The 23096-nt window shown below is 49.2% G+C and overlaps 1 protein-coding gene across 9 annotated transcripts in view; it reads left to right on the top strand.

Moving 5' to 3' along the window:
- Window positions 1-23096, top strand: part of ttll5 (tubulin tyrosine ligase-like family, member 5) — a 595921-nt gene that overhangs the window by 175839 nt on the left and 396986 nt on the right. For 7 of the 9 annotated variants that reach the window (XR_011593158.1, XM_070879712.1, XM_070879707.1 and 4 more), the window contains 6 exons: window positions 4065-4156; window positions 10825-10926; window positions 12489-12580; window positions 16499-16561; window positions 18904-18936; window positions 20231-20394. Coding sequence is in view for 8 of the 9 variants with exons in the window: in XM_070879712.1 (XP_070735813.1) it covers window positions 4065-4156; window positions 10825-10926; window positions 12489-12580; window positions 16499-16561; window positions 18904-18936; window positions 20231-20394 (546 nt within the window). In the remaining variant the exon portion in view is untranslated. The remainder of the gene's footprint in view (window positions 1-4064; window positions 4157-10824; window positions 10927-12488; window positions 12581-16498; window positions 16562-18903; window positions 18937-20230; window positions 20395-23096) is intronic. The other 2 variants (XM_070879708.1, XM_070879709.1) reach the window with 2 other exon arrangements.

The following is a 23096-nucleotide window of genomic DNA, read 5'->3' as shown; positions in this document are numbered from 1 at the left end:
TTTGCTTCCACTCTTAGAATGAGTCCTTAGGTGGCTGAACAGCCCAATACAAGAACCACAGTCTCCTGTCACAGGTGGGACAGACAGTGGTTGAGGGAAGGGGTGGGTGGGACTGGTTTGCCGCACGCTCCTTCCGCTGCCTGTGCTTGGTTTCTGCATGCTCTCGGCGACGAGACTCGAGGTGCTCAGCTCCCTCCCGGGCGCACTTCCTTCACTTAGGGCGGTCTTTGGCCAGGGACTCCCAGGTGTCGGTGGGGATGTTGCACTTTATCAGGGAGGCTTTGCTGCTTGAGGTTGGAGCTGATGTGTGGTCAGAAGCTCTTCTCAGGGTTAAATACAACACCAAGACTACGAACGGACTGCCTCAGCCTCAGACCAAGGCCACAGAGAGAAATGGAGTTGCTGGATAGTGAATGGAGTTTGTGATGGAGACCAAAGACTTGCCAATATTTAGTTGAGAAAATTTCTACTCCTCTAGTACAGGATGTTGGACAAGCAGCGTGATAAATCCGAGGTGGTGGTGAGGAAGAGTGGGTGTCGTCAAAGTAGGACCTCAAAAGTAGTAATCTCGGGATTGCTACCAGTGCCACGTGCTAGTCAGAGTAGGAATCGCAGGATAGCCCAGATGAATACGTGGCTTGAGCAAAAGGGAGGGATTCAAATTCCTGGGACATTGGAATCGGTTCTGGGGGAGGTGGGACCAGTACAAACCGGACGGTCTGCACCTGGGCAGGACCGGAACCAATGTCCGAGGGGGAGTGGTTGCTCGTGCTGTTAGGGAGGAGTTAAACTAATATGGCGGGGGATGGGAACCTATGCAGGGAGACAGAGGAAAATAAAATGGAGGCAGAAGCAAAAGATAGAAAGGAGAATAGTAAAAGTGGAGGGCAGAGAAACCCAAGACAAAAATCAAAACGGGCCACATTACAGCAAAATTCTAAAGGTGCAAAGTGTGTTAAAAAGACAAGCCTGAAGGCTCTGTGCCTCAATGCGAGGAGTATTCGGAATAAGGTGGACGAATTAACTGCACAGATAGCAGTTAACGGATATGATGTAATTGGCATCACGGAGACATGGCTCCAGGGTGACCAAGGCTGGGAACTCAACATCCAGGGGTACTCAACATTTAGGAAAGATAGGCAGAGAGGAAAAGGAGGCGGGGTGGTGTTGCTGGTTAAAGAGAAAATTAATGTAATAGTAAGGAGGGACATGAGCCTGGACGATGGGGAATCGGTATGGGTGGAGCTACGGAATACCAAAGGGTAGAAAACGCGAGTGGGAGTTGTGTACAGACCACCAAACAGTAGTAGTGAGGTTGGGGACAGCATCAAACAAGAAATAAGGGATGTGTGCAATAAAGGTACAGCAGTTATCATGGGTGACTTTAATCTACATATTGACTGGGCTAACCAAACTGGTGGTAGTGCGGTGGAGGAGGATTTCCTGGAGTGTATTAGGGATGGTTTTCTAGACCAATATGTAAGGAACCAACGAGAGAGCTGGCCATCCTAGACTGGGTGATGAGTAATGAGAAGGGACTAATTAGCAATCTTGTTGTGCGAGGCCCCTTGGGGAAGAGTGACCATAATATGGTAGAATACTTTGTTAAGAGAGAGAGTGACACAGTTAATTCGGAAACCAGGCTCCTGAACTTAAGGAAAGGTAACTTCAATGGCATGAGGCGTGAATTGGCTAGAATAGACTGGCAAATGATACTTAAAGGGTTGACGGTGGATAAGCAATGGCAAACATTTAAAGATCACATGGATGAACTTCAGCAATTGTACATCCCTGTCTGGAGTAAAAATAAAATGGGGAAGGTGGCTCAACCGTGGCTAACAAGGGAAATTAAGGATAGTGTTAAATCCAAGGAAGAGGCATATAAATTGGCCAGAAAAAGCAACAAACCTGAGGACTGGGAGAAATTTAGAATTCAACAGAGGAGAACTAAGGGTTTAATTAAGAGGGGGAAAATAAGAGTACGAGGGGAAGCTTGCAGGGAACATAAAAACTGACTGCAAAAGCTTCTATAAATATGTGAAGAGAAAAAGATTAGTGTAGTCAAATGTAGGTCCCTTGCAGTCGGATTCAGGTGAATTTATAATGGGGAACAAAGAAATGGCAGACCAATTGAACAAATACTTCGGTTCTGTCTTCATGAAGGAAGACACAAATAACCTTCCGAATGTGCTAGGGGACAGTGGGTCTAGTGAGAATGAGGAACTGAAGGAAATCCTTATTAGGCAGGACATTGTGTTAGGGAAATTGATGGGATTGAAGGTCGATAAATCCCCAGGGCCTGATAGTCTGCATCTCAGAGTACTTAAGGAAGTGGCCCTAGAAATAGTGGATGCATTGGTGATCATTTTCCAACAGTCTATCGACTCTGGATCAGTTCCTATGGACTGGAGGGTAGCTAATGTAACACCACTTTTTAAAAAAGGAGGGAGAGAGAAAACAGGTAATTATAGACCGGTTAGCCTGACATCAGTAGTGGGGAAAATGTTGGAATCAATCATTAAGGATGAAATAGCAGCGCATTTGGAAAGCAGTGACAGGATCGGTCCAAGTCAGCATGGATTTATGAAAGGGAAATCATGCTTGACGAATCTTCTGGAATTTTTTGAGAATGTAACTATCAGAGTGGCTAAGAGAACCAGTGGATGTGGTATATTTGGACTTTCAAAAGGCTTTTGACAAGGTCCCGCACAAGTGATTGGTGTTCAAAATCAAAGCACATGGTATTGGGGGTAATGTACTGACATGGATAGAGAACTGTCTGGCAGACAGGAAGCAGAGAGTCGGGATAAACGGGTCCTTTTCAGAATGGCAGGCAGTGACTAGTGGAGTGCCGCAGGGCTCAGTGCTGGGCACCAGCTCTTTACAATATACATTAACAATTTAGAAGAAGGAATTGAGTGTAATATTTTCAAGTTTGCAGATGACACTAAGCTGGGTGGCGGTGTGAGCTGTGAGGGGGACGCTACGAGGCTGCAGGGTGACTTGGACAGATTAGGTGATTGGGCAAATGCATGGCAGATGCAGTATAATGTGGATAAATCTGAGGTTATCTATTTCGGGGGCAAAAACACGAAGGCAGAATATTATCTGAATGGTGGCAGATTAGGAAAAGGGGAGGTGCAACGAGACCTCGGTGTCATGGTTCATCAGTCATTGAAAGTTGGCACACAGGTACAGCAGGCGGTGAAGAAGGCAAATGGTATGTTGGCCTTCATAGCTAGGGGATTTGAGTATAGGAGCAGGGAGGTCTTACTGCAGCTGTACAGGGCCTTAGTGAGGTCTCACCTTGAATATTGTGTTCAGTTCTGGTCTCCTAATCTGAGGAAGGACGTTCTTGCTATTGAGGGAGTGCAGCGAAGGTTCACCAGACTGATTCCAGGGATGGCTGGACTGTCATATGAGGAGAGACTGGATCAACTGGGCTTTTATTCACTGGAGTTTAGAAGGATGAGAGGGGATCTCATAGAAACGTATAAGATTCTGACGGGACTGGACAGGTTAGATGCGGGAAGAATGTTCCCGATGATGGGGAAGTCCAGAACCAGGGGATAGTCTTAGGATAAGGGGTAGGTCATTTAGGACTGAGATGAGGAGAAACTTCTTCACTCAGAGAGTTGTTATCCTGTGGAATTCCCTACTGCAGAGAGTTGTTGATGCCAGTTCATTGGATATATTCAAGAGGGAGTTAGATATGGCCCTTACGGCTAAAGGGATCAAGGAGTATGGAGAGAAAGCAGGAAAGGGGTACTGAGGGAATGATCAGCCATGATCTTATTGAATGGTGGTGCAAACTCGAAGGGCCGAATGGCCTACTCCTGCACCTATTTTCTATGTTTCTAGATGTGGAAACTGATATTGTGTCTTCGGATGATACCGCTGAGTATCTCCCCAAATATCTTCTACCTACTCATAGAAGGTGCGTCGTGCGATGGAGAGAGGTGGAGAATGCTTGAGGGCGGGCGAGAGAGTAATTGTCTCCTAATCTGAAGATAAATTAATAGCATTTATTTGAAAGTAATCACTGATTTCTTTTACATCAATAGGATTTGTCTGTCACAACCCAATAGTGCGACCAGGCAGACCGGGGAAAACTGGTTTCGATCTCGCTGCTCGGACACAGTCCCAGAAAGCTCCGGTAAAATATTGCCTCTCCCAACATGTGCTGTTCTGTGTCTTGGGGGGGAGAGGGTCTGCGACTACTTTAAGTATAAGCCTTGGCTGAGTGGGTAGCACTCCTGCCTCTGATTCATCAGGGTGTGGGCTGAAGTCCCACTGTAGGATTTGAGCAGTACAGCAATACTTGAGGGAGTGTTGCACTGTCGGACTTGCCGTCTCTTGGATCAGACATTAACCCAAGGCAGACTTAACAAATTCTGTGGTACTGTTCGAAGAAGAGCAGGGAAGTTCATCTTATTGCGGGATATCGACCATGGAGCTGTCAGATTGTCATAAAAACCTAATTGGTTCATTGATGTCCTCCATTCATGCTTATGTTACCTCTAAACTTGAGTATTCCTGGCTCGCCTCCCATCTTCCATCCTCTATAAACCTCATCCAAAACATTGTTGCCTGTATTCTAACTCTCACCAAGTCCTGTTCACCCATCAGCCCTGTGCTCGCTGACCTTCAATGGCTCCTGGTAAAGCAATTCCTCGATTTTCAAATTTCACATCATTGTTTTCCAATCCCGCCATGGCTTTACCCCTCCCGATCTCTCTAACCTCCTCCAGCCCTACAACTCTCCGGGATCTCTGCGTTCTTCCAATTGAGCATCCCCGATTTTCATCGCTTCACCATTGGCGGCCGTGCCTTCAGCTGCGTAGGCCCTAACCTCTGGAATTCCCTCCCTAAACCTCTCCGTCTCTCTACCTCTCTCTCCTCATTTAAGATGCTTCTTAAAACCTTCCTCTTTGACCAAGTTTGCCCTAATATCTCTTTATATGGCTTGGTGTCTGTTTACAATCCTGTGAAGCACCTTGAGATGTTTCACTGCATTAAAGGTGCTATATAAATGCAAGTTGTTGTTAGGGAAGGAAACCTGCCGTCCTTACTCGGTCATAGAATCATAGACTAGTTACACTGGTTTGGCCTCAACTGGAGTATTGTGTCCAATTCTGGGCCCCGCACTGTAGGAAGGATGTGAAGGCCTTAGAGAGGGAGCAGAAAAGATTTACGAGAATGGTTCCAGGGATGAGGGACTTAGTTACGGGGATAGACTGCAGAAGCTGGGGTTGTTCTCCTTGGAGCAGAGAAGATTGAGAGGAGATTTAATAGAATAGAAGGAGGCCATTCGGCCCGTCGAGCCTGTGCCGGCTCTCTGGAAGAGCACCTCAGCCAGTCTCACTCCCCCGCCCTTTCCCCGTAGCCCTGCAAAATGGTTTCCTTCAGGTACTTATCCAACTCCCTTTTGAAAGCCACGATCGAGTCTGCCTCCACCACCCTCTCAGGCAGCGCATTCCAGATCCTAACCACTCGCTGCGTAAAATATTTTTTTTCTCATGTCGCCTTTGGTTCTTCTGCCAATCGCCTTAACTCTGTGCCCTCTGGTTCTCGACCCTTCCACCAATGGGAACAGTTTCTCTCTATCTACTCTGACCAGACCCCTCATGATTTTGAACACCTCGATCAAATCTCCTCTCAACCTTCTCTGCTCCAAGGAGAACAACCCCAGCTTCTCCAGTCTATCCACGTCACTGAAGTCCCTCATCCCTGGAACCATTCTCGTAAATCTTTTCTGCTCCCTCTCAAAGGCCTTCACATCCTTCCTAAAGTGCGGGGCCCAGAATTGGACACAATACTCCAGTTGAGGCCGAACCAGTGTTTTAGGAAGGTTCATTATAACTTCCGTGCTTTTGTAGTCTATGGGGTAGAAATTCCGCCCCGCCGGAAACCTTTCAAAGTATCTTTAATGCCGCGTCAGACGAGGTGGACCCTTGATCGATTTTAAGCTCTTTGTCAATTTATTTTGGGAGCGGACCTGAAGCCGGTCGCACTAGGGGTGGAAGTGGAGCGGTAAGTCCTGGTGAGGGGCAGAAGTGGAGGCAGGACGGAGCCTCACTCAGCGGTGGAGCGGAGATGACGTCACGACGTGCATGTGTCGCCACACTCTCCCCTTCGGCACTGTGAAACATCGGTCCACTGGGTCACCAGGGAGGGTTTCGGCCTGTCAACAGGGGGTGCCAGGCTGCCTGTTCGCGGCCCGGCCGAACCCGGGGGCATAATTGTCCGGCCGATCGGGAAACATGGCGGCCACGGCAGTGGGCCCTCGTCTTGAATGGTCACTGCACAGCCAAGTCCCACACGCTGAAAGCAAGGTGCACCGCCAGGAAAATCTGTCGGGGGCACCGCTCGGCCGATTTATGATTTTTTTTTAATCTAAATTTCGTGGGAGGTGCGGGAGATCGGAGGTGCGGGAGATCGGAGGTGCGGGAGATCGGAGGTGCGGGAGATCGGAGGTGCGGGAGATCGGAGGTGCGGGAGATCGGAGGTGCGGGAGATCGGAGGTGCGGGAGATCGGAGGTGCGGGAGATCGGAGATCGGAGGTGCGGGAGATCGGAGGTGCGGGAGATCGGAGGTGCGGGAGATCGGAGGTGCGGGAGATCGGAGGTGCGGGAGATCGGAGATCGGAGGTGCGGGAGATCGGAGATCGGAGGTGCGGGAGATCGGAGATCGGAGGTGCGGGAGATCGGAGGTGCGGGAGATCGGAGGTGCGGGAGATCGGAGGTGCGGGAGATCGGAGATCGGAGGTGCGGGAGATCGGAGGTGCGGGAGATCGGAGGTGCGGGAGATCGGAGATCGGAGGTGCGGGAGATCGGAAATCGGAGGTGCGGGAGATCGGAGGTGCGGGAGATCGGAGATCGGAGGTGCGGGAGATCGGAGATCGGAGGTGCGGGAGATCGGAGGTGCGGGAGATCGGAGGTGCGGGAGATCGGAGATCGGAGGTGCGCCCTTTGATGATGCACTTGGGACGTTCGGTAGCAGCGGGGCGGAAATGGGGAACGACATAAAAATCCCCGAGCTGAATTTCGATCGTGGCAGCCATTGGACCAGAAGTCGGAGGCTGCTCGACTCCGCCCCCCTGGCTGCCGCTTTCTGGCGGTAAGTGGCCTTTTTTTGAGGCTAAATTCCGACCTATTCCTCTATTTATGAAGCCCAGGATCCCGTAAGCCTTTTTAACCACTTTCTCAACCTGCTCTGCCACCTTCAACAATTGGTGCACACATACCCCCAGGTCTCGCTGCTCCTGCACCCCCTTTAGAATTGTACCCTTTAGTTTATATTGCCCTCTCCTCATTCTTTCTACCAAAATATATCACTTTGTACCTTTCTGCATTAAATTTAATCTGCCATGTGTCCGCCCATTCCACCAGCATGTCTATGTCTTTAAGTCAATATTCTCCTCTTCACTGTTCACTATACTTCCAAGTTTTGTGTCATCTGCAAATTTTGAACTTGTGCCCTGTACACCCACATCCAAGTCATTAATATATATCAGGAAAAGCCGTGGTCCCAGTCCCGAGCCCTGGGGAATACCACTGTTTACCTTCCTCCAGTCCCAGAAACAACCGTTCACCACTACTCTCTGTTTCCTGTCACTGACACAATCCCGTATCCATGCTGCCTCTGTCCCTTTTATTCCACGGGTTTCAACTTTGCTGGCAAGCCGATTATGTGGCACTTTATCAAACACCTTTTGGAAATCCATGTACACCACGTCAACCGCATTACCCTCATCAACCCTCCCTGTTACCTCATCAAAAAACTCCAAGTTGGTTCTACACGATTTGCCTTTAACAAATCCGACCTATATGGAACTACAGTCCGACACCAAAGTGGCTGACTCTTAATTGCCCTCTGAAATGATCTAACCAGCCACTCGGTTGTATCAAACCGCTACAAAGAAGGTATCTCGCCACCACCTTCTCAAGGTAACTCGGGATGGGCAATAAATGCCGGCCTTGCTAGTGACGCCCACATCCTGAGAATGAATGATTAAATTCTCTCGTTTCAGGGAGAGGTGGACTGAAGCAAACAAAGGCAGCGAAGGATTTCCCTGCCTGCTGCAACTTTACTCACCACCCTCCACTAACTCCATCTCATCATTTATTCCATGAGATTATTGTTCCGTGCTTTGAAATGCTGTCCATCTAAACCCGATCCCACTTCAAAGAGCCAGCCTGTCGCCTTTTCACGCTGATCTGTGAAATTGAAACATGTTTCAAGGTTTGAATACTTTGCAAAACGACACCGATAATCACTTGAGATTACACGTTACTGCTGCTCAGAAAATGTGTAAAGTTGGCCCAATTAATGGTGGTGAAATATTCCGTCTGAGGGCTCAGTCAGCAGAAATCATAGTCTTCATCTGCGGCAGGATTGAATGTCCCTGGCACGCTGCCGATTTGCGAGCCTGCTATTCGCTCACTCCCCTTCGCAGGAAGGACTCCCATTAAATCGGGAACAATGAGCAAGAACAGGTGCTGTTTCATTCGCAGATGGGGGCCTTTCTTTTTTTGACATAAAGCAAACCACATCCCGTGCCTGGTCCCTAGGCAAACCAAAGCTGCATTATGTGCTCTCTGATGTATGGCAACAGGGCCGACAAAGACACCTTGATCGCTGGCCATACTGAAAAGCAGAATGTTGATTTCCTGCATTGTAAAACAAAAGGTCTCCTGATTTCTGTGCTCCTTTTTTTTTCTTGCCGCCATCCATCATCATCACAAACAGTCCCTCGAAATTGAGCAAGGCTTGCTTCCACTCTAACAGTGAGTTCCCAGGTGACTGAACAGTCCAATATGGGAATTACAGTCTCTCTCACAGGTGGGACAGACAATGGTTGAGGGAAAGGGTGGGTGGGGAGTCTGGTTTGCCGTACGCTCCTTCCGATGTCTGCGCTTGATTTCTGCATGCTCTCGGCGATGAGACTCGAGGTGCTCAGCGCCCTCCCGGATGCTGCTCTTCCACTTAGGGGCGGTCTTGGGCCAGGGACTCCCAGGTGTCAGTGGGGATGTTGCACTTTATCAGGGAGGCTTTGAGGATGTCCTTGTAGTAACGTTTCCTCTGCCCACCTGGGGCTCGCTTGCCGTGTAGGAGTTCCAAGTAGAGCGCTTGCTTTGGGAGTCTCGTGTCTGGCATGTGGACAATGTGGTCCACCCAACGGAGCTGATCAAGTGTGGTCAGTGCTTCGATGTTGGCCTGATCGAGGACACTGACATTGGTGCGTCTGTCCTCCCAGGGGATTTGCAGGATCTTGCGGAGGCAGCGCTGGTGGTATTTCTCCAACGATTTGAGGTGTCTACTGTATATGGCCGCCATACTCCTCTCCGGAAGGAGATGACTCTCCACTTCGGGCCTGCTCTTGTTATGGGAGCCTTGGCATGGTGCAGAGGGGCCTGAACCCCATCTCTTTCAGGGACCACATCTGGTGCATTCCTGGTGTGATCGGCTCACTGCTGCAGAATGCAGCCCAATGCTCGCAGGCAGAACACGTGAAAAAAAATCACACGGCAATCAAGGGTGAAATCGGTATTCTGCTCTTCACTAGACGAGTGGTCAGTGCTTCATACTGGGGGATGTTAGCCTGGTCGAGGACACTGATGTTGGTCCGCCTGTCCTCCCAGGGGATTTGCAGGATCTTGCGGAGACATCTTGTGGGGCCAACATCCCCAGTATTGAAGCACTGACCACACTCGATCAGCTTTGCTGGGCAGGCCACATAGTTCGCATGCCAGATACGAGACTCCCTAAGCAAATGCTTTATGTGGAGCTCCTTCATGGTAAATGAGCCAAAGGTGGGCAGCGGAAACGTTATAAGGACACCTTCAAAGCCTCCCTGGTAAAGTGCGACATCACCACTGACACCTGGGAGACCCTGGCCGCAGACCGCTCGAGGTGGAGGAAGTGCATCCGGGAGGGTGTTGAACTCTTTGAGACTCGAGGCAAAGAGCGTGAAGAAGCCAAGCGCAGGCAGCGGAAGGAGCGCGCGGCAAACCAGCCCCACCCACTCCTTTCCTCAACCACTGTCTGTCCCACATGTAACAGGGTCTGTGGCTCTCGTATCGGACTGTTCAGCCACCTAAGGGAGTGGAAGCAAGTCCTCCTCGACTCTGAGGGCCTGCCTGTGATGATGATGAGACGAGTACATGAGAGGAAAGGGAATAGAAAGATAGGTTGAAAGGCTGAGATGAGGCAAATGGAATGGGAGGTGACTGGTGTGGAGGATAAACACAGCACAGCACAGTTGGGTCGAATGGCCTCATTCTGTGCTATATATTCCACGTAACTCTATGTAATATAGATTTTATTTTCAATAAGTGAATGAGTATCTAATTATCTTAATATGAATCTATATTAACAGTCTTCTGTCTGAGATCGTAGATGTTTACAAATGTAAAGAATCGCAAACATTGATCATGTAACCATGTTTAGCATGAACCAATAAGATCCTGATATTAATTTCCACAGGCAACCATGTTGGATTTTGCACTGACATTACAATTTTTTAATGATGTATTTTCTCAGTGCCAGATTCTGGTTTGCTTTCTCTATCCCGTATACACATCCAGGTGGGGATGTGTATACGGGATAGAGAATGAGGCTAATGGGCCCTAGCCTATCAAATTGTTCTTTATAGTGTGGCCCTCTGAGATCAGGGATCAGCGTTGCTGCTCTGTTCTCCCTTGTTTAAATAATTTTGTGCAAACTGAGTACTAGTTGTAACCAGGGCGGCTGCACTGATTTGTAACTTTTCAGCTCTCATCACTTCTCGGTAAATATTTCATGGCTTTGCAAATCTTACAGCACCAGCTGCGGCCAATGTCAGCGAACGACACTGAGATAAAAGGCAAGGAGAGACCGCTCACGGCACAGGGATCAAGCACTGTCAGACTGAGCGTGGAGGAGGTGAGAGGCTGAAGGAGAGACTAGGAGTTAGATGCAGCCTCTATGGGCCTGCGCTGCCGAGCAGCAAGTATATGGAGAAAAGAGAGCCTTCAGTGTGTCTGCTTATCCCTGAGATCGCACTCCGGCCTCTGCATCAGAAGGCTGTGGCCACGTGCCCCAATCCAGCACTTAATCCACGCTGACACTCCCAGTGCAGTACTGAGGGAGCCCTGCACTGTTGGAGGGGCAGTACTGAGGGAGCCCTGCACTGTCGGAGGGGCAGTACTGAGGGAGCGCCGCACTGTCGGAGGGGCAGTACTGAGGGAGCGCAGTACTGAGGGAGCCCTGCACTGTCGGAGGGGCAGTACTAAGGGAGCGCCGCACTGTCGGAGGGGCAGTACTGAGGGAGCGCCGCACTATCGGAGGGGCATTATTGAGGGAGCGCCGCACTGTCGGAGGGGCAGTACTAAGGGAACGCTGTACTGTCGGAGGGGCAGTACAGAGGGAGCGCCCCACTGTCGGAGGGGCGTACTGAGGGAGCGCCGCAATGTTGAGGGGCAGTACTGAGGGAGTGCTGCACCTTCGGAGGCGCAGTATTGAGTGAGTGCTGCAATGTTGGAGATGCCGTCTTTCAGTTGAGACGCTAAACCGAGGTCCCGTCTAAGTCCATGTAAACATAAAAGATCCCAAGGCACTATTCAAAGAGCAGGGGATTTTTCCTTTTTTCACCCTCAACCAACATCAGTAAAAACAGATTAACTGGACATTTATCTGAGTGCTATTTGGGGAATCATGCTGTGTGCTAATTGGGTGCTACATTTACACAAGAACAATCAACAAATATTATGTCCAATTAGCCTTTTCCATTAGTGTTGAGACCATTATGTGATTTTTAAATGAGAAAATGGATTGAGGGACATGGTGAGTTAGTGGGCAGACATGGTTGAAGAATTGGTGAGACGTCACCTTCTCATTATATTTCTATACGTCCTCGAGTAGACCATAGTTCTTAATTCTTAATCTCACCTATTTACCTTCTCACCATTTCCCTCAGCCCCCCCCCCCTTCATCATGTCCCTCATCTCATCTCTCTCCAGAAACACATTGAATTGTCTCCTGATCCTATTTGCATTCTCTGCTTTACTGACTTTCTCTGGTAACTTATTCCACAGCTCGATTCCCCTTTGGATGAAAGAGTCCTCCCTTCTTACTCCTAGGAACATAGGAACAGGAGGAGGCCATTCAGCCCCTCAAGCCTGTTCCGCCATTCAGTTAGAATATTAGATCGTGACCATGGTTGATCTATATCTTAACTCCAATTTCCTGCCTTGGTTCCGTAACCCTTAATACCCGAGCAAAAATCCATCAATTTCACTCTCTCACTTACACCTCGTGGCCCCTGGGGTCCGCACCCTTCACCACAGTAAATAACTTACCTTGGTCGGCCTAGCTCATCCCCGAAAACTTAGCTCTGGCCAACTTGGAGTCTCCTTGCAAAGAGATGTTTGGTGAATGAAGGGGATGTGAGGGTTTACAGTTTATCACCAGCTTTGGTTAATCCTGATGACTTGTTTTATCTGCAGCTAAAAGTTGTGCGCCGCACAATGGAAGAGGATGAGAGAAAAGGTGGATTTGTACGGATATTTCCCACTGCTGATTCCTGGGAGCTCTACGGGTGAGGCGAGAAAAGCAACTCAAATATTTTGTGAAAGCGAAACGTGCAAGCTTGAAAATTTATACTTTAACCTTTCTATCCACGAGCAATGCCAGTGGACGTCTGTCAGTGTGTTACACTGAGGTCAAAGGTGAAAAGGTGCATGGGCTCCGTAATCAGAGGATGCAGAAGTACGAGTTCAAAGGGTACTTGCTTGATTCGTGTGATGGTTCATTCATGAAACTGGGTGGATCTGTTGGCACGGGTTTTGTTGTCCCTGGTTACTAGTCTGGGTAACCGTACATCTCTTGACACGCTGCCCGATGTAACTATGAACCTTGGCGGTAGAATGGATGTTGTAAGTTGATGGCTATGGATTGTAGTTTTGATAACCCACCTAGTTCACTAATGCCCTCCAGGGGAGGAAGCCTCTCCTGCCTCTATCCGGTCTGCACGTGACTGCAGTGAATGCTATGTGGTTGGTTTCTTAATACTGTCTGGAGTGGCCAAGCGAGCCAATCACTTTGACTAAATGATCGCTATAATTGTTGAGGCCAATTCACTAAATATATTCAAAAAGGAGTTAGATGAAGTCCTTACTACTAGGGGAATCAAGGGGTATGGTGAGAAAGCAGGAATGGGGTACTGAAGTTGCATGTTCAGCCATGAACTCATTGAATGGCGGTGCAGGCTAGAAGGGCCGAATGGCCTACTCCTGCACCTATTTTCTATGTTTCTATAAGAGAAGGCCCAACACCACCACCTCAGAGTTGGGCAATAAGTGCCGGCCTTGTCAGCATCACCTGCATCCTGAGAATGAAATTCTCAGCGGACCCAGCAGGTGTTAAAAATGGAGGTACAATATAGGAATAGGAGTAGGTCATTGAGCCCCTTGAGCCTGTCCTGCCATTCAATGAGATCACGGTTGATCTGTGACCTAACGGCACACACCTGCCTTTGGCCCATAATCCCTTAATACCTTTGGTTAACACAAATCTGTCAATCTCAGATTTAAAATGAACAACTGACCCAGCATCAATTGTCATTTGCGGAAGAGACTTCCAAACTTCTCCCACCCTCTGTGTGTAGAAGTGTTTCCTAATTTCATTCCTGAAAGGTCTGGCTCTAATTTATAGACCATGCTCCCTAGTACCAGACTCCCCAACCAGCGGGAATAGTCTCTCTCTATCTACCCTCTCTGCTCCCCTTAATATCCTGAAAACTTCGATCAGATTGCCCTTTAACTTTATAAATTCAAGGGAGTACACCCCTAATTTGTGTAATCTCTCCTCGTAACTTAACCCCTGGAGTCCGTGTGTCATTCTGGTAAACCTACGCTGCACTCCCTCCAAGCCCAATATACCCTCCCTAAGGTATGGGACCCAGAACGGCTCACAGTGCTCCAGGTGTGGTCTAACCAGGGCTTTGTACAGCTGCAGCATAACCTCGACCCCCTTGTATTCTAGTCCTCTAGATATAAAGGCCAGCATCCCATTAGCCTTTTTGATTATTTTCTGTACCGGTTCCTGACATTTTGATGACTGATGTACCTGACCCACAAGTCTCTTTGGACCTCCCCTGTTTCTCGCTTTTCACCATTTAGAAAGGACCCTGGTCTGTCCTTTTTAGGACCAAAGTGGATGACCTCACATTTGCCTACACTGAGATCCATTTACCACAGTTTTGCTCATTCATTTTATCTGTCGATATCCCTTTATAATTTTATGCTTTCACCTACACTGTCTACAGTGCTGCCTATCTTTGTGTCGTCTATGCCATCATCGAAGTAATTAATAAATACTGCAAATAGTTGAGGCCTCAACACAGATCTCTGCGGGACACCACTAGTCACCACCTGCCAGTTTGAGTACCTGCCCTTTATCCCTACTCACTGTCTCCTGCTGCTCAGCCAGTTTTCTAACCAGGTTAATAATTTGCCCTCAATTCCGTCTTCTTTGTGGGACTTCATCAAATACCTTCTGGAAGTCCATATAAATAATATCCAAAGACATTCCCCTGTCTTCTACTTTAGTCACCTCCTCCAAAACAGTTTGTCAGGTATGAGCTACCTTTCACAAATCCAGGCTGGCTCTCTGTCTGTCCAGCTGAAAATTTTCAAGGTGTTCAGTCATCCTTTTCTTAATTGTAGACTCTAGCAATTCCCGACAACAGACTTTAGGCTAACGGGTCTATAATTCCCTGATTTCCTTCTCTCACCATTCTTAAATATCGGCGTGGTATGCGCAATTTTCCAATCTAAAGGAATGGGTCCTGAATTGGGAGAATTTTGAAAAATTATAGTTAGGGTGTGTGCCATGTGCTTACCTACAAACCCTGGGGTGGATACCATCTGGCCCTGGGCATTTGTCACTCTTTATTGCTGTGATTTTCTTTATTGCTGTGATTTTCTTCATTGCTGTTATTTTACTAACGTAATTTTATTGAGTCCCTGTCCCTGGTTCAAGATTAATTTCCTTGGGATTTCTGGCATGCTATCCTGTTTTTCTTCTGTAAATACCAACACAAAGTCACTATTCAACATGTCCACCATTTCCTTATTATCATTCACAATATCATCACTTTCTGTTTTTAAGGGGCCAATATTGCTCCTGATTACTCTCTTTTTCCAAATATACTTGTAAAAATTATTTGTATTGATTTTGATATCCCTTGCAAGTTTCTTTTCATACTCCCTTTTTTGTAGCTTTTATTTTTTTGTGACCCTTTTCTGTTCTTTGTATTTTTTGGCAGAATCTGGCAAAATTTTGCATTTTTGTCTGCTGTTTCCTTTAGTTTTATGCTGCTCTTTATCTCTTTAGTTGTCCGTGGCTGAGTCGAGCTCTTGCCCGTCAGGTATAAACTGGTTCTGTATCACATTTATTTCCTTTTTTGAACATCTCCCACTGATTCTCTGCTGTTTTACCCATGAACACATTTGCCCAGTTTACTGTGGGCAGTCTCTGTCTCATACTGTTGGAGTGTGTCTTACCCAAATCTACAATCTCAGTAGCTGTTTCGTGTTTTTCCCTTTCAAACACTAGGTTGAACCCGATCATGTTCTGATCGCTATTGGATAAATGTTCACGCACAGTGAGGCTGTTAACTAAATCTGGCTCATTACTCATTCCTAAATCTAATGTGCCTTGCCCCCTTGTTGCCTCGAGGACATATTGCTGGCGAGAACTATCCCGGACACACTCAAGAAATTCACTACTTTTCAGACAGGTGCTAGTCTGCTTATCCCAATCTACATGGAAGTTAAAATCCCCCATTAAAACCACTCTGCCGTTGTGACACGCTTGTCTAATCTCTGCATTTATACATTCTGCCACTTCACAGCTGCTACCAGGAGGACTATACACAACTCCCACTACAGTCTTAAATTCTTTTCTGCTTCTTAATTCTACCCATAAGTCTCCACTGTCTACTTACCTCTCGTTATATCCTCTCTTATCATTGAAGTGATTTCATCCTTAATCACTAAGGCCACTCCTCACCCTCTGCCATTTACCTTTCTCTCCTGTGGACCTTATAACCTGGTATATTTACTTCCCAGTCCTGACCATCTGACAGCCATATCTCAGTAAAGGCTACTGTGTCACAGCCTCCAATTTGAATTTGCTCCTGTAGTTCATTCAATGTATTCCTTATACTCCGTGTGTTTGTATAAAGAACGCTTATTTCGGCCACACACCATCACCTGTCCTTCAGCTCCAATGTTTTACTTAATTCACTCTCCTGGTTTAATCACTTACATCTTTTAGTTTTCCCTTTACATGTAGTGCCTAAAGCACGGTTTCTTACTGTTACTCAACTCCGTGGAGCCCCTTCTCGATCAGGCCTGTGATTGATTTGATATGAGAGGCATTTGTTTCTGCAATGGATACTTCGGCTTCGTACTTGCTGCCTTCCTAACACTGTCTGTGTTTGATTCTCCAGGAAATTTCTAGAGCATAAAACCACCCTGAACTATGTGCTGGCAACATGTCTTTTCATAGGCAGGTAAGGGTACAGCTGGAATGAAGGAGGTTATTTACCGATTACAGACAATTTGTGTACTGCCTCTCACTGGGGCACAGGTCCCGTCTTACATAAGATCAAAAGTAATAGGAGCAGGAGTAGGCCATATGGTCCTCGAGTCTGCTCCACCATTCGATAAGATCATGGCTGATCTGATCATGGACTCGACACCATTTCCCTGCCCGCTCCCCATAACCTCTTATTCCCTTATCGTTTAAGAAATTGAATAAATTTAAGACAGAAATAGACAATGTCCCAGCTTCCACAGCTCTCTGAGGCAGCGAATTCCACAGATTTACAACCCTCTGAAGAAATTTCTCCTCATCTCAGTTTTAAATGGGCGGCCCCTTATTCTAAGACCATGCCCTCTAGTTCTAGTCTCCCCCATCAGTGGAAACATCCTCTCTGCATCCACCTTGTCGAGCCCCCTCATAATCTTATACGTTTCGATAAGATCACCTCTCATTCTCCTGAATTCCAATGAGTAGAGGCCCAACCTACTCAACCTTTCCTCATAAGTCATCCCCTCAACCCCGAAATCAACTGAGTGAACCTTCTCTGAACTGCCTCCAAAGCAAGTATATCCTTTCGTAAATATGGAAACCAAAACGGCACGCAGTATTCCAGGTGTGGCCTCACCAATACCCTGTATAACTGTAGCAAGACTTCTCTGCTTTTATACTCCATCCCCTTTGCAATAAAGGCCAAGATACCATTGGCCCTTCCTGATCACTTGCTGTACCTGCATACTATCCTTTTGTGTTTCATGCACAAGTAACCCCCAGGTCCCGCTGTACTGCAGCACTTTGCAATCTTTCTCCATTTAAATAATAACTTGCTCTTTGATTTTTTTCTGCCAAAGTGCATGACCTCACACTTCCCTGAAGGTGCTGACTCTCACTGGGGTACAGGTCCCCTCCCCTGAAGGTGCTGACTCTCACTGGGGTACAGGTCCCCTCCCCTGAAGGTGCTGACTCTCACTGGGGTACAGGTCCCCTCCCCTGAAGGTGCTGATTCTCACTGGGGTACAGGTCCCCCCCTCCCCTGAAGGTGCTGACTCTCACTGGGGTACAGGTCCCCTCCCCTGAAGGTGCTGATTCTCACTGGGGTACAGGTCCCCTCCTCCCCTGAAGGTGCTGACTCTCACTGGGGTACAGGTCTCCTCCCCTGAAGGTGCTGATTCTCACGGGTACAGGTCCCTCCCCTGAAGGTGCTGACTCTCACTGGGGTACGGGTCCCCTCCCCTGAAGGTGCTGACTCTCACTGGGGTACAGGTCCCCTCCCCTGAAGGTGCTGATTCTCACTGGGGTACAGGTCCCCTCCTCCCCTGAAGGTGCTGACTCTCACTGGGGTACAGGTCCCCTCCCCTGAAGGTGCTGATTCTCACTGGGGTACAGGTCCCCTCCTCCCCTGAAGGTGCTGACTCTCACTGGGGTACAGGTCCCCCCTCCCCTGAAGGTGCTGACTCTCACTGGGGTACAGGTCCCTCCCCTGAAGGTGCTGACTCTCACTGGGGTACGGGTCCCCTCCCCTGAAGGTGCTGATTCTCACTGGGATACAGGTCCCCTCCCCTGAAGGTGCTGATTCTCACTGATAGCTGGCAGAGTATTTTTTTTTTTTTTTTTTTTTAAATAAATTCATGTCCAATCGTTTTCCAATCGTTACAATTCTTTGTCAAACGCCAGAGGTCACCCTGCACCAGTCAAGGATCACTCTGCGCCAATGCTCTTAGCCAAAAGGCCTAGAGCCACTGCACCGTTCCTGGAAGTACTGCAATACCAGGTTCGTGCCATGGAGGTGGATGGGTCAGGTCCCCCACACACCTCCGTGGAGGTGGATGGGTCACCAATCCCACCCACCTCCTGTTTACAAAAATGTAAGCATATACCTTCCTGACCAGGGAGAAACCACCCGGACGTCATGGTGGCTGGTCAGGTTAGTTATGCAGATCAGAGTATTTGACTGTTGAGGCATCACAGCTGAGCCTTATCCTGCTCTCAGTGGACATCCACAAATGACACACTTTTTCAGGAGTCAGTAGACAATGATCAGGAGCAGGAACCTTGGCTGAATTGTCCTCCCCCTAGCCCAGGGGCACCGAGGCCAGTTGTTTTTCCCCTCACTGCTGCTCCGGCTGATGCCAGTGAACCCAACACAGGCTGAGAGATCGGCCTGGGCCCTTCCGGTTTCTGCACTGTGTGGGGCCATGCATTTCCTCACGAGTCCATCGGGGGAGCCATTGTGTCAGTTTAATTGGGCTAAGGATGTTCGAGCTGTTCCCTCAGTCGTTCTCCGAGTTGCTGTAACGCCACTTCTGTTTTCAGGACCAGGAAGCCTGCTACTTCAGCAAGATCTCGGTGAGTGTGCACCTCTCCGTGTGTGAGTTAGGGAGGAATTGATTAGTATCTTCAAACCTAGCAAATCACGATGGTTAACTTGCTGAACTTGCGGATGACAGCCACCCACTCTCATTTACCTATGTTTTGATTTGGAACAATCATTTTCTCTTTAGTAACGTCTCTGAATGAAACGGCAAGCATCAAACACTCCCAGGGCAGGTACAGCACGGGGTTAGATACAGAGTAAAGCTCCCTCTACACTGTCCCATCAAACACTCCCAGGGCAGGTACAGCACGGGTTAGATACAGAGTAAAGCTCCCTCTACACTGTCCCATCAAACATTCCCAGGGCAGGTACAGCATGGGGTTAGATACAGAGTAAAGCTCCCTCTACACTGTCCCATCAAACACTCCCAGGACAGGTACAGCATGGGGTTAGATACAGAGTAAAGCTCCCTCTACACTGTCCCATCACACACTCCCAGGACAGGTACAGCATGGGGTTAGATACAGAGTAAAGCTCCCTCTATACTGTCCCATCAAACACTCCTAGTTCAGATAAAAGATGAGTTATAAATGAAACAGATGAGTTACTCTTACACCATCAATCAGACTCGTCCAGGTCAGATGTAAAGGGTTGAAGTATTGTAATAGTTTTAGGTGATGGTACTTGAACAATATAGGGTTGATAAAACAGTCATGTCAGATTAATGCTCCTATAATAATGTTAGATTAGTACTGAATAGCGCAGTTAGTTTTGCTGTATTAATGCAGGGTTCACAGTACTGTAATAATATGGGGTTAATAGTATTATAATTTCTGGATAACTAGTGTTGTGATGGACGTTGAAGAATGTAGGGTTGATAGTACTGTAATTTCACAACAATGCAATTGTAATGTAGAGCTAATAGTATTGTAGTAACCTGGAGCTCCCAGTCCTGTAATAGTATGCTGTGATTGTAATGTCGGATTGATATTGCAATAATGCCAGGTTAATGGTAATATACGTTTGTGATGTTGTGCTGCAATAATGCTGGCTCTGCCCTTGGTGTAGCTTTGTTATTGTAACATTAACCTCACCGTGTCTGAGCTGAGAACTATGAAAAATTGCCTGGCCCCAGAGACAGATATTCCCTGTTACTGCAGGCAGGAAGAGGATCAATGCAGATTTACTGTATTTCGTAGTTTAATTTGTTGCATTAAAATAGTCCAGAGTTCTTCCTGGAAGTAAAACGGTCGCTATTATCAATAGTTCGAGTGCTTTTCTGAATGTGAGTGTTGCTGGGTTATGTTTTTCTCACTCCCTTCTTAGCAACGGTGCGACACAGAACAGCCAGGCCCTCTACAGATTGGAGGTGCTGCGCATCGAAGTTCGGAAACACGTCCAGCAATACGAGAGGAAACTCCTGTCACTGCAAGCGAGGAGAAGGAGGCAGCAACAAGCCGGCTTGCAAACGGCGACCAGAAAGGGCACAGGTCAGTTATCGCCAGTTCATTTGTATCCCTCTCCCAGAAATGTCCCAACAGCGCTCCACGTTGAGCGAATTGCTTTGAAGTGCAGTGACTACTAAATAACCAAATAGAGCAGCCATTTACAATCACAACAGCAATTTGCATTTTACAGAGCCCTGAATGGAATAAAAGATTTCAAGGCTGTCACAGGAGCGTTAGCAGACAAGAATTGACACTCAGCCACATAAGGAGATATTGGGACAGGGGACCAATAGCTTGGTCACAGGGGTAGGTTTTAAAGAGCATCTTAAAGGAGGAGATAGAGAGGTTTAGTGAGGGAATTCCAGAGCTTAGTGCATCGACATGGCTGCCAATAATGGAGGTAGGAAATCTGGGATAAGCAAGCAGCTAGAATTTAAGGAGCACAAAGTTCGCGATGGATTTTAGGGCTGGAAGAGGTTGTAGAAATAGGGAAGGAGCGACCCATGCCCCAGAGAGAGTCAGCACCTTCAGGGGAGGAGGGGACCTGTACCCCAGTGAGAGTCAGCACCTTCAGGGGAGGAGGGGACCTGTACCCCAGTGAGAGTCAGCACCTTCAGGGGAGGGGGGGACCTGTACCCCAGTGAGAGTCAGCACCTTCAGGGGAGGGGACCTGTACCCCAGTGAGAGTCAGCACCTTCAGGGGAGGGGGGACCTGTACCCCAGTGAGAGTCAGCACCTTCAGGGGAGGAGACCTGTAACCCAGTGAGAGTCAGCACCTTCAGGGGAGGGGACCTGTACCCCAGTGAGAGTCAGCACCTTCAGGGGAGGGGGGGACCTGTACCCCAGTGAGAGTCAGCACCTTCAGGGGAGGGACCTGTACCCCAGTGAGAGTCAGCACCTTCAGGGGAGGAGGGGACCTGTACCCCAGTGAGAGTCAGCACCTTCAGGGGAGGGGGGGACCTGTACCCCAGTGAGAGTCAACACCTTCAGGGGAGGGGGGACCTGTACCCCAGTGAGAGTCAGCACCTTCAGGGGAGGGGGGACCTGTACCCCAGTGAGAGTCAGCACCTTCAGGGGAGGGGACCTGTACCCCAGTGAGAGTCAACACCTTCAGGGGAGGGGGGACCTGTACCCCAGTGAGAGTCAGCACCTTCAGGGGAGGAGACCTGTAACCCAGTGAGAGTCAGCACCTTCAGGGGAGGGGACCTGTACCCCAGTGAGAGTCAGCACCTTCAGGGGAGGGGGGGACCTGTACCCCAGTGAGAGTCAGCACCTTCAGGGGAGGGGGGACCTGTACCCCAGTGAGAGTCAGCACCTTCAGGGGAGGGGACCTGTACCCCAGTGAGAGTCAGCACCTTCAGGGGAGGGGACCTGTACCCCAGTGAGAGTCAGCACCTTCAGGGGAGGGGGGGGACCTGTACCCCAGTGAGAGTCAGCAACTTCAGGGGAGGGGGGGACCTGTACCCCAGTGAGAGTCAGCACCTTCAGGGGAGGGGACATGTACCCCAGTGAGAGTCAGCACCTTCAGGGGAGGGGACCTGTACCCCAGTGAGAGTCAGCACCTTCAGGGGAGGAGGGGACCTGTACCCCAGTGAGAGTCAGCACCTTCAGGGGAGGGGACCTGTACCCCAGTGAGAGTCAGCACCTTCAGGGGAGGAGGGGACCTGTACCCCAGTGAGAGTCAGCAACTTCAGGGGAGGGGGGGACCTGTACCCCAGTGAGAGTCAGCACCTTCAGGGGAGGGGACCTGTACCCCAGTGAGAGTCAGCACCTTCAGGGGAGGGGGACCTGTACCCCAGTGAGAGTCAGCACCTTCAGGGGAGGGGGGGACCTGTACCCCAGTGAGAGTCAGCACCTTCAGGGGAGGGGACCTGTACCCCAGTGAGAGTCAGCACCTTCAGGGGAGGGGACCTGTACCCCAGTGAGAGTCAGCAACTTCAGGGGAGGGGGGGACCTGTACCCCAGTGAGAGTCAGCACCTTCAGGGGAGGGGACCTGTACCCCAGTGAGAGTCAGCAACTTCAGGGGAGGGGGGGACCTGTACCCCAGTGAGAGTCAGCACCTTCAGGGGAGGGGGGGACCTGTACCCCAGTGAGAGTCAGCACCTTCAGGGGAGGGGACCTGTACCCCAGTGAGAGTCAGCACCTTCAGGGGAGGGGGGGACCTGTACCCCAGTGAGAGTCAGCACCTTCAGGGGAGGGGACCTGAACCCCAGTGAGAGTCAGCACCTTCAGGGGAGGGGACCTGTACCCCAGTGAGAGTCAGCTCCTTCAGGGGAGGAGGGACCTGTACCCCAGTGAGAGTCAGCACCTTCAGGGGAGGGGACCTGAACCCCAGTGAGAGTCAGCACCTTCAGGGGAGGAGGGGACCTGTACCCCAGTGAGAGTCAGCACCTTCAGGGGAGGAGGGGACCTGTACCCCAGTGAGAGTCAGCACCTTCAGGGGAGGGGACCTGTACCCCAGTGAGAGTCAGCTCCTTCAGGGGAGGAGGGGACCTGTACCCCAGTGAGAGTCAGCACCTTCAGGGGAGGGGGGGACCTGTACCCCAGTGAGAGTCAGCACCTTCAGGGGAGGGGACCTGAACCCCAGTGAGAGTCAGCACCTTCAGGGGAGGGGACCTGTACCCCAGTGAGAGTCAGCTCCTTCAGGGGAGGAGGGGACAAATGTGGAAGAAAAATAAAGTACATAGGAAATAAAATTCACTACACATCAGAATAATGTCTTTCTGTTGGTTGCCTTTGATGT

The sequence above is a fragment of the Pristiophorus japonicus genome, chromosome 4 (assembly GCF_044704955.1).
Source record: "Pristiophorus japonicus isolate sPriJap1 chromosome 4, sPriJap1.hap1, whole genome shotgun sequence".
Lineage (NCBI taxonomy): Eukaryota > Metazoa > Chordata > Chondrichthyes > Pristiophoridae > Pristiophorus > Pristiophorus japonicus.
Note: the sequence above shows the minus strand (reverse complement) of the source record. Positions and strands in the feature narration are given on the sequence as shown.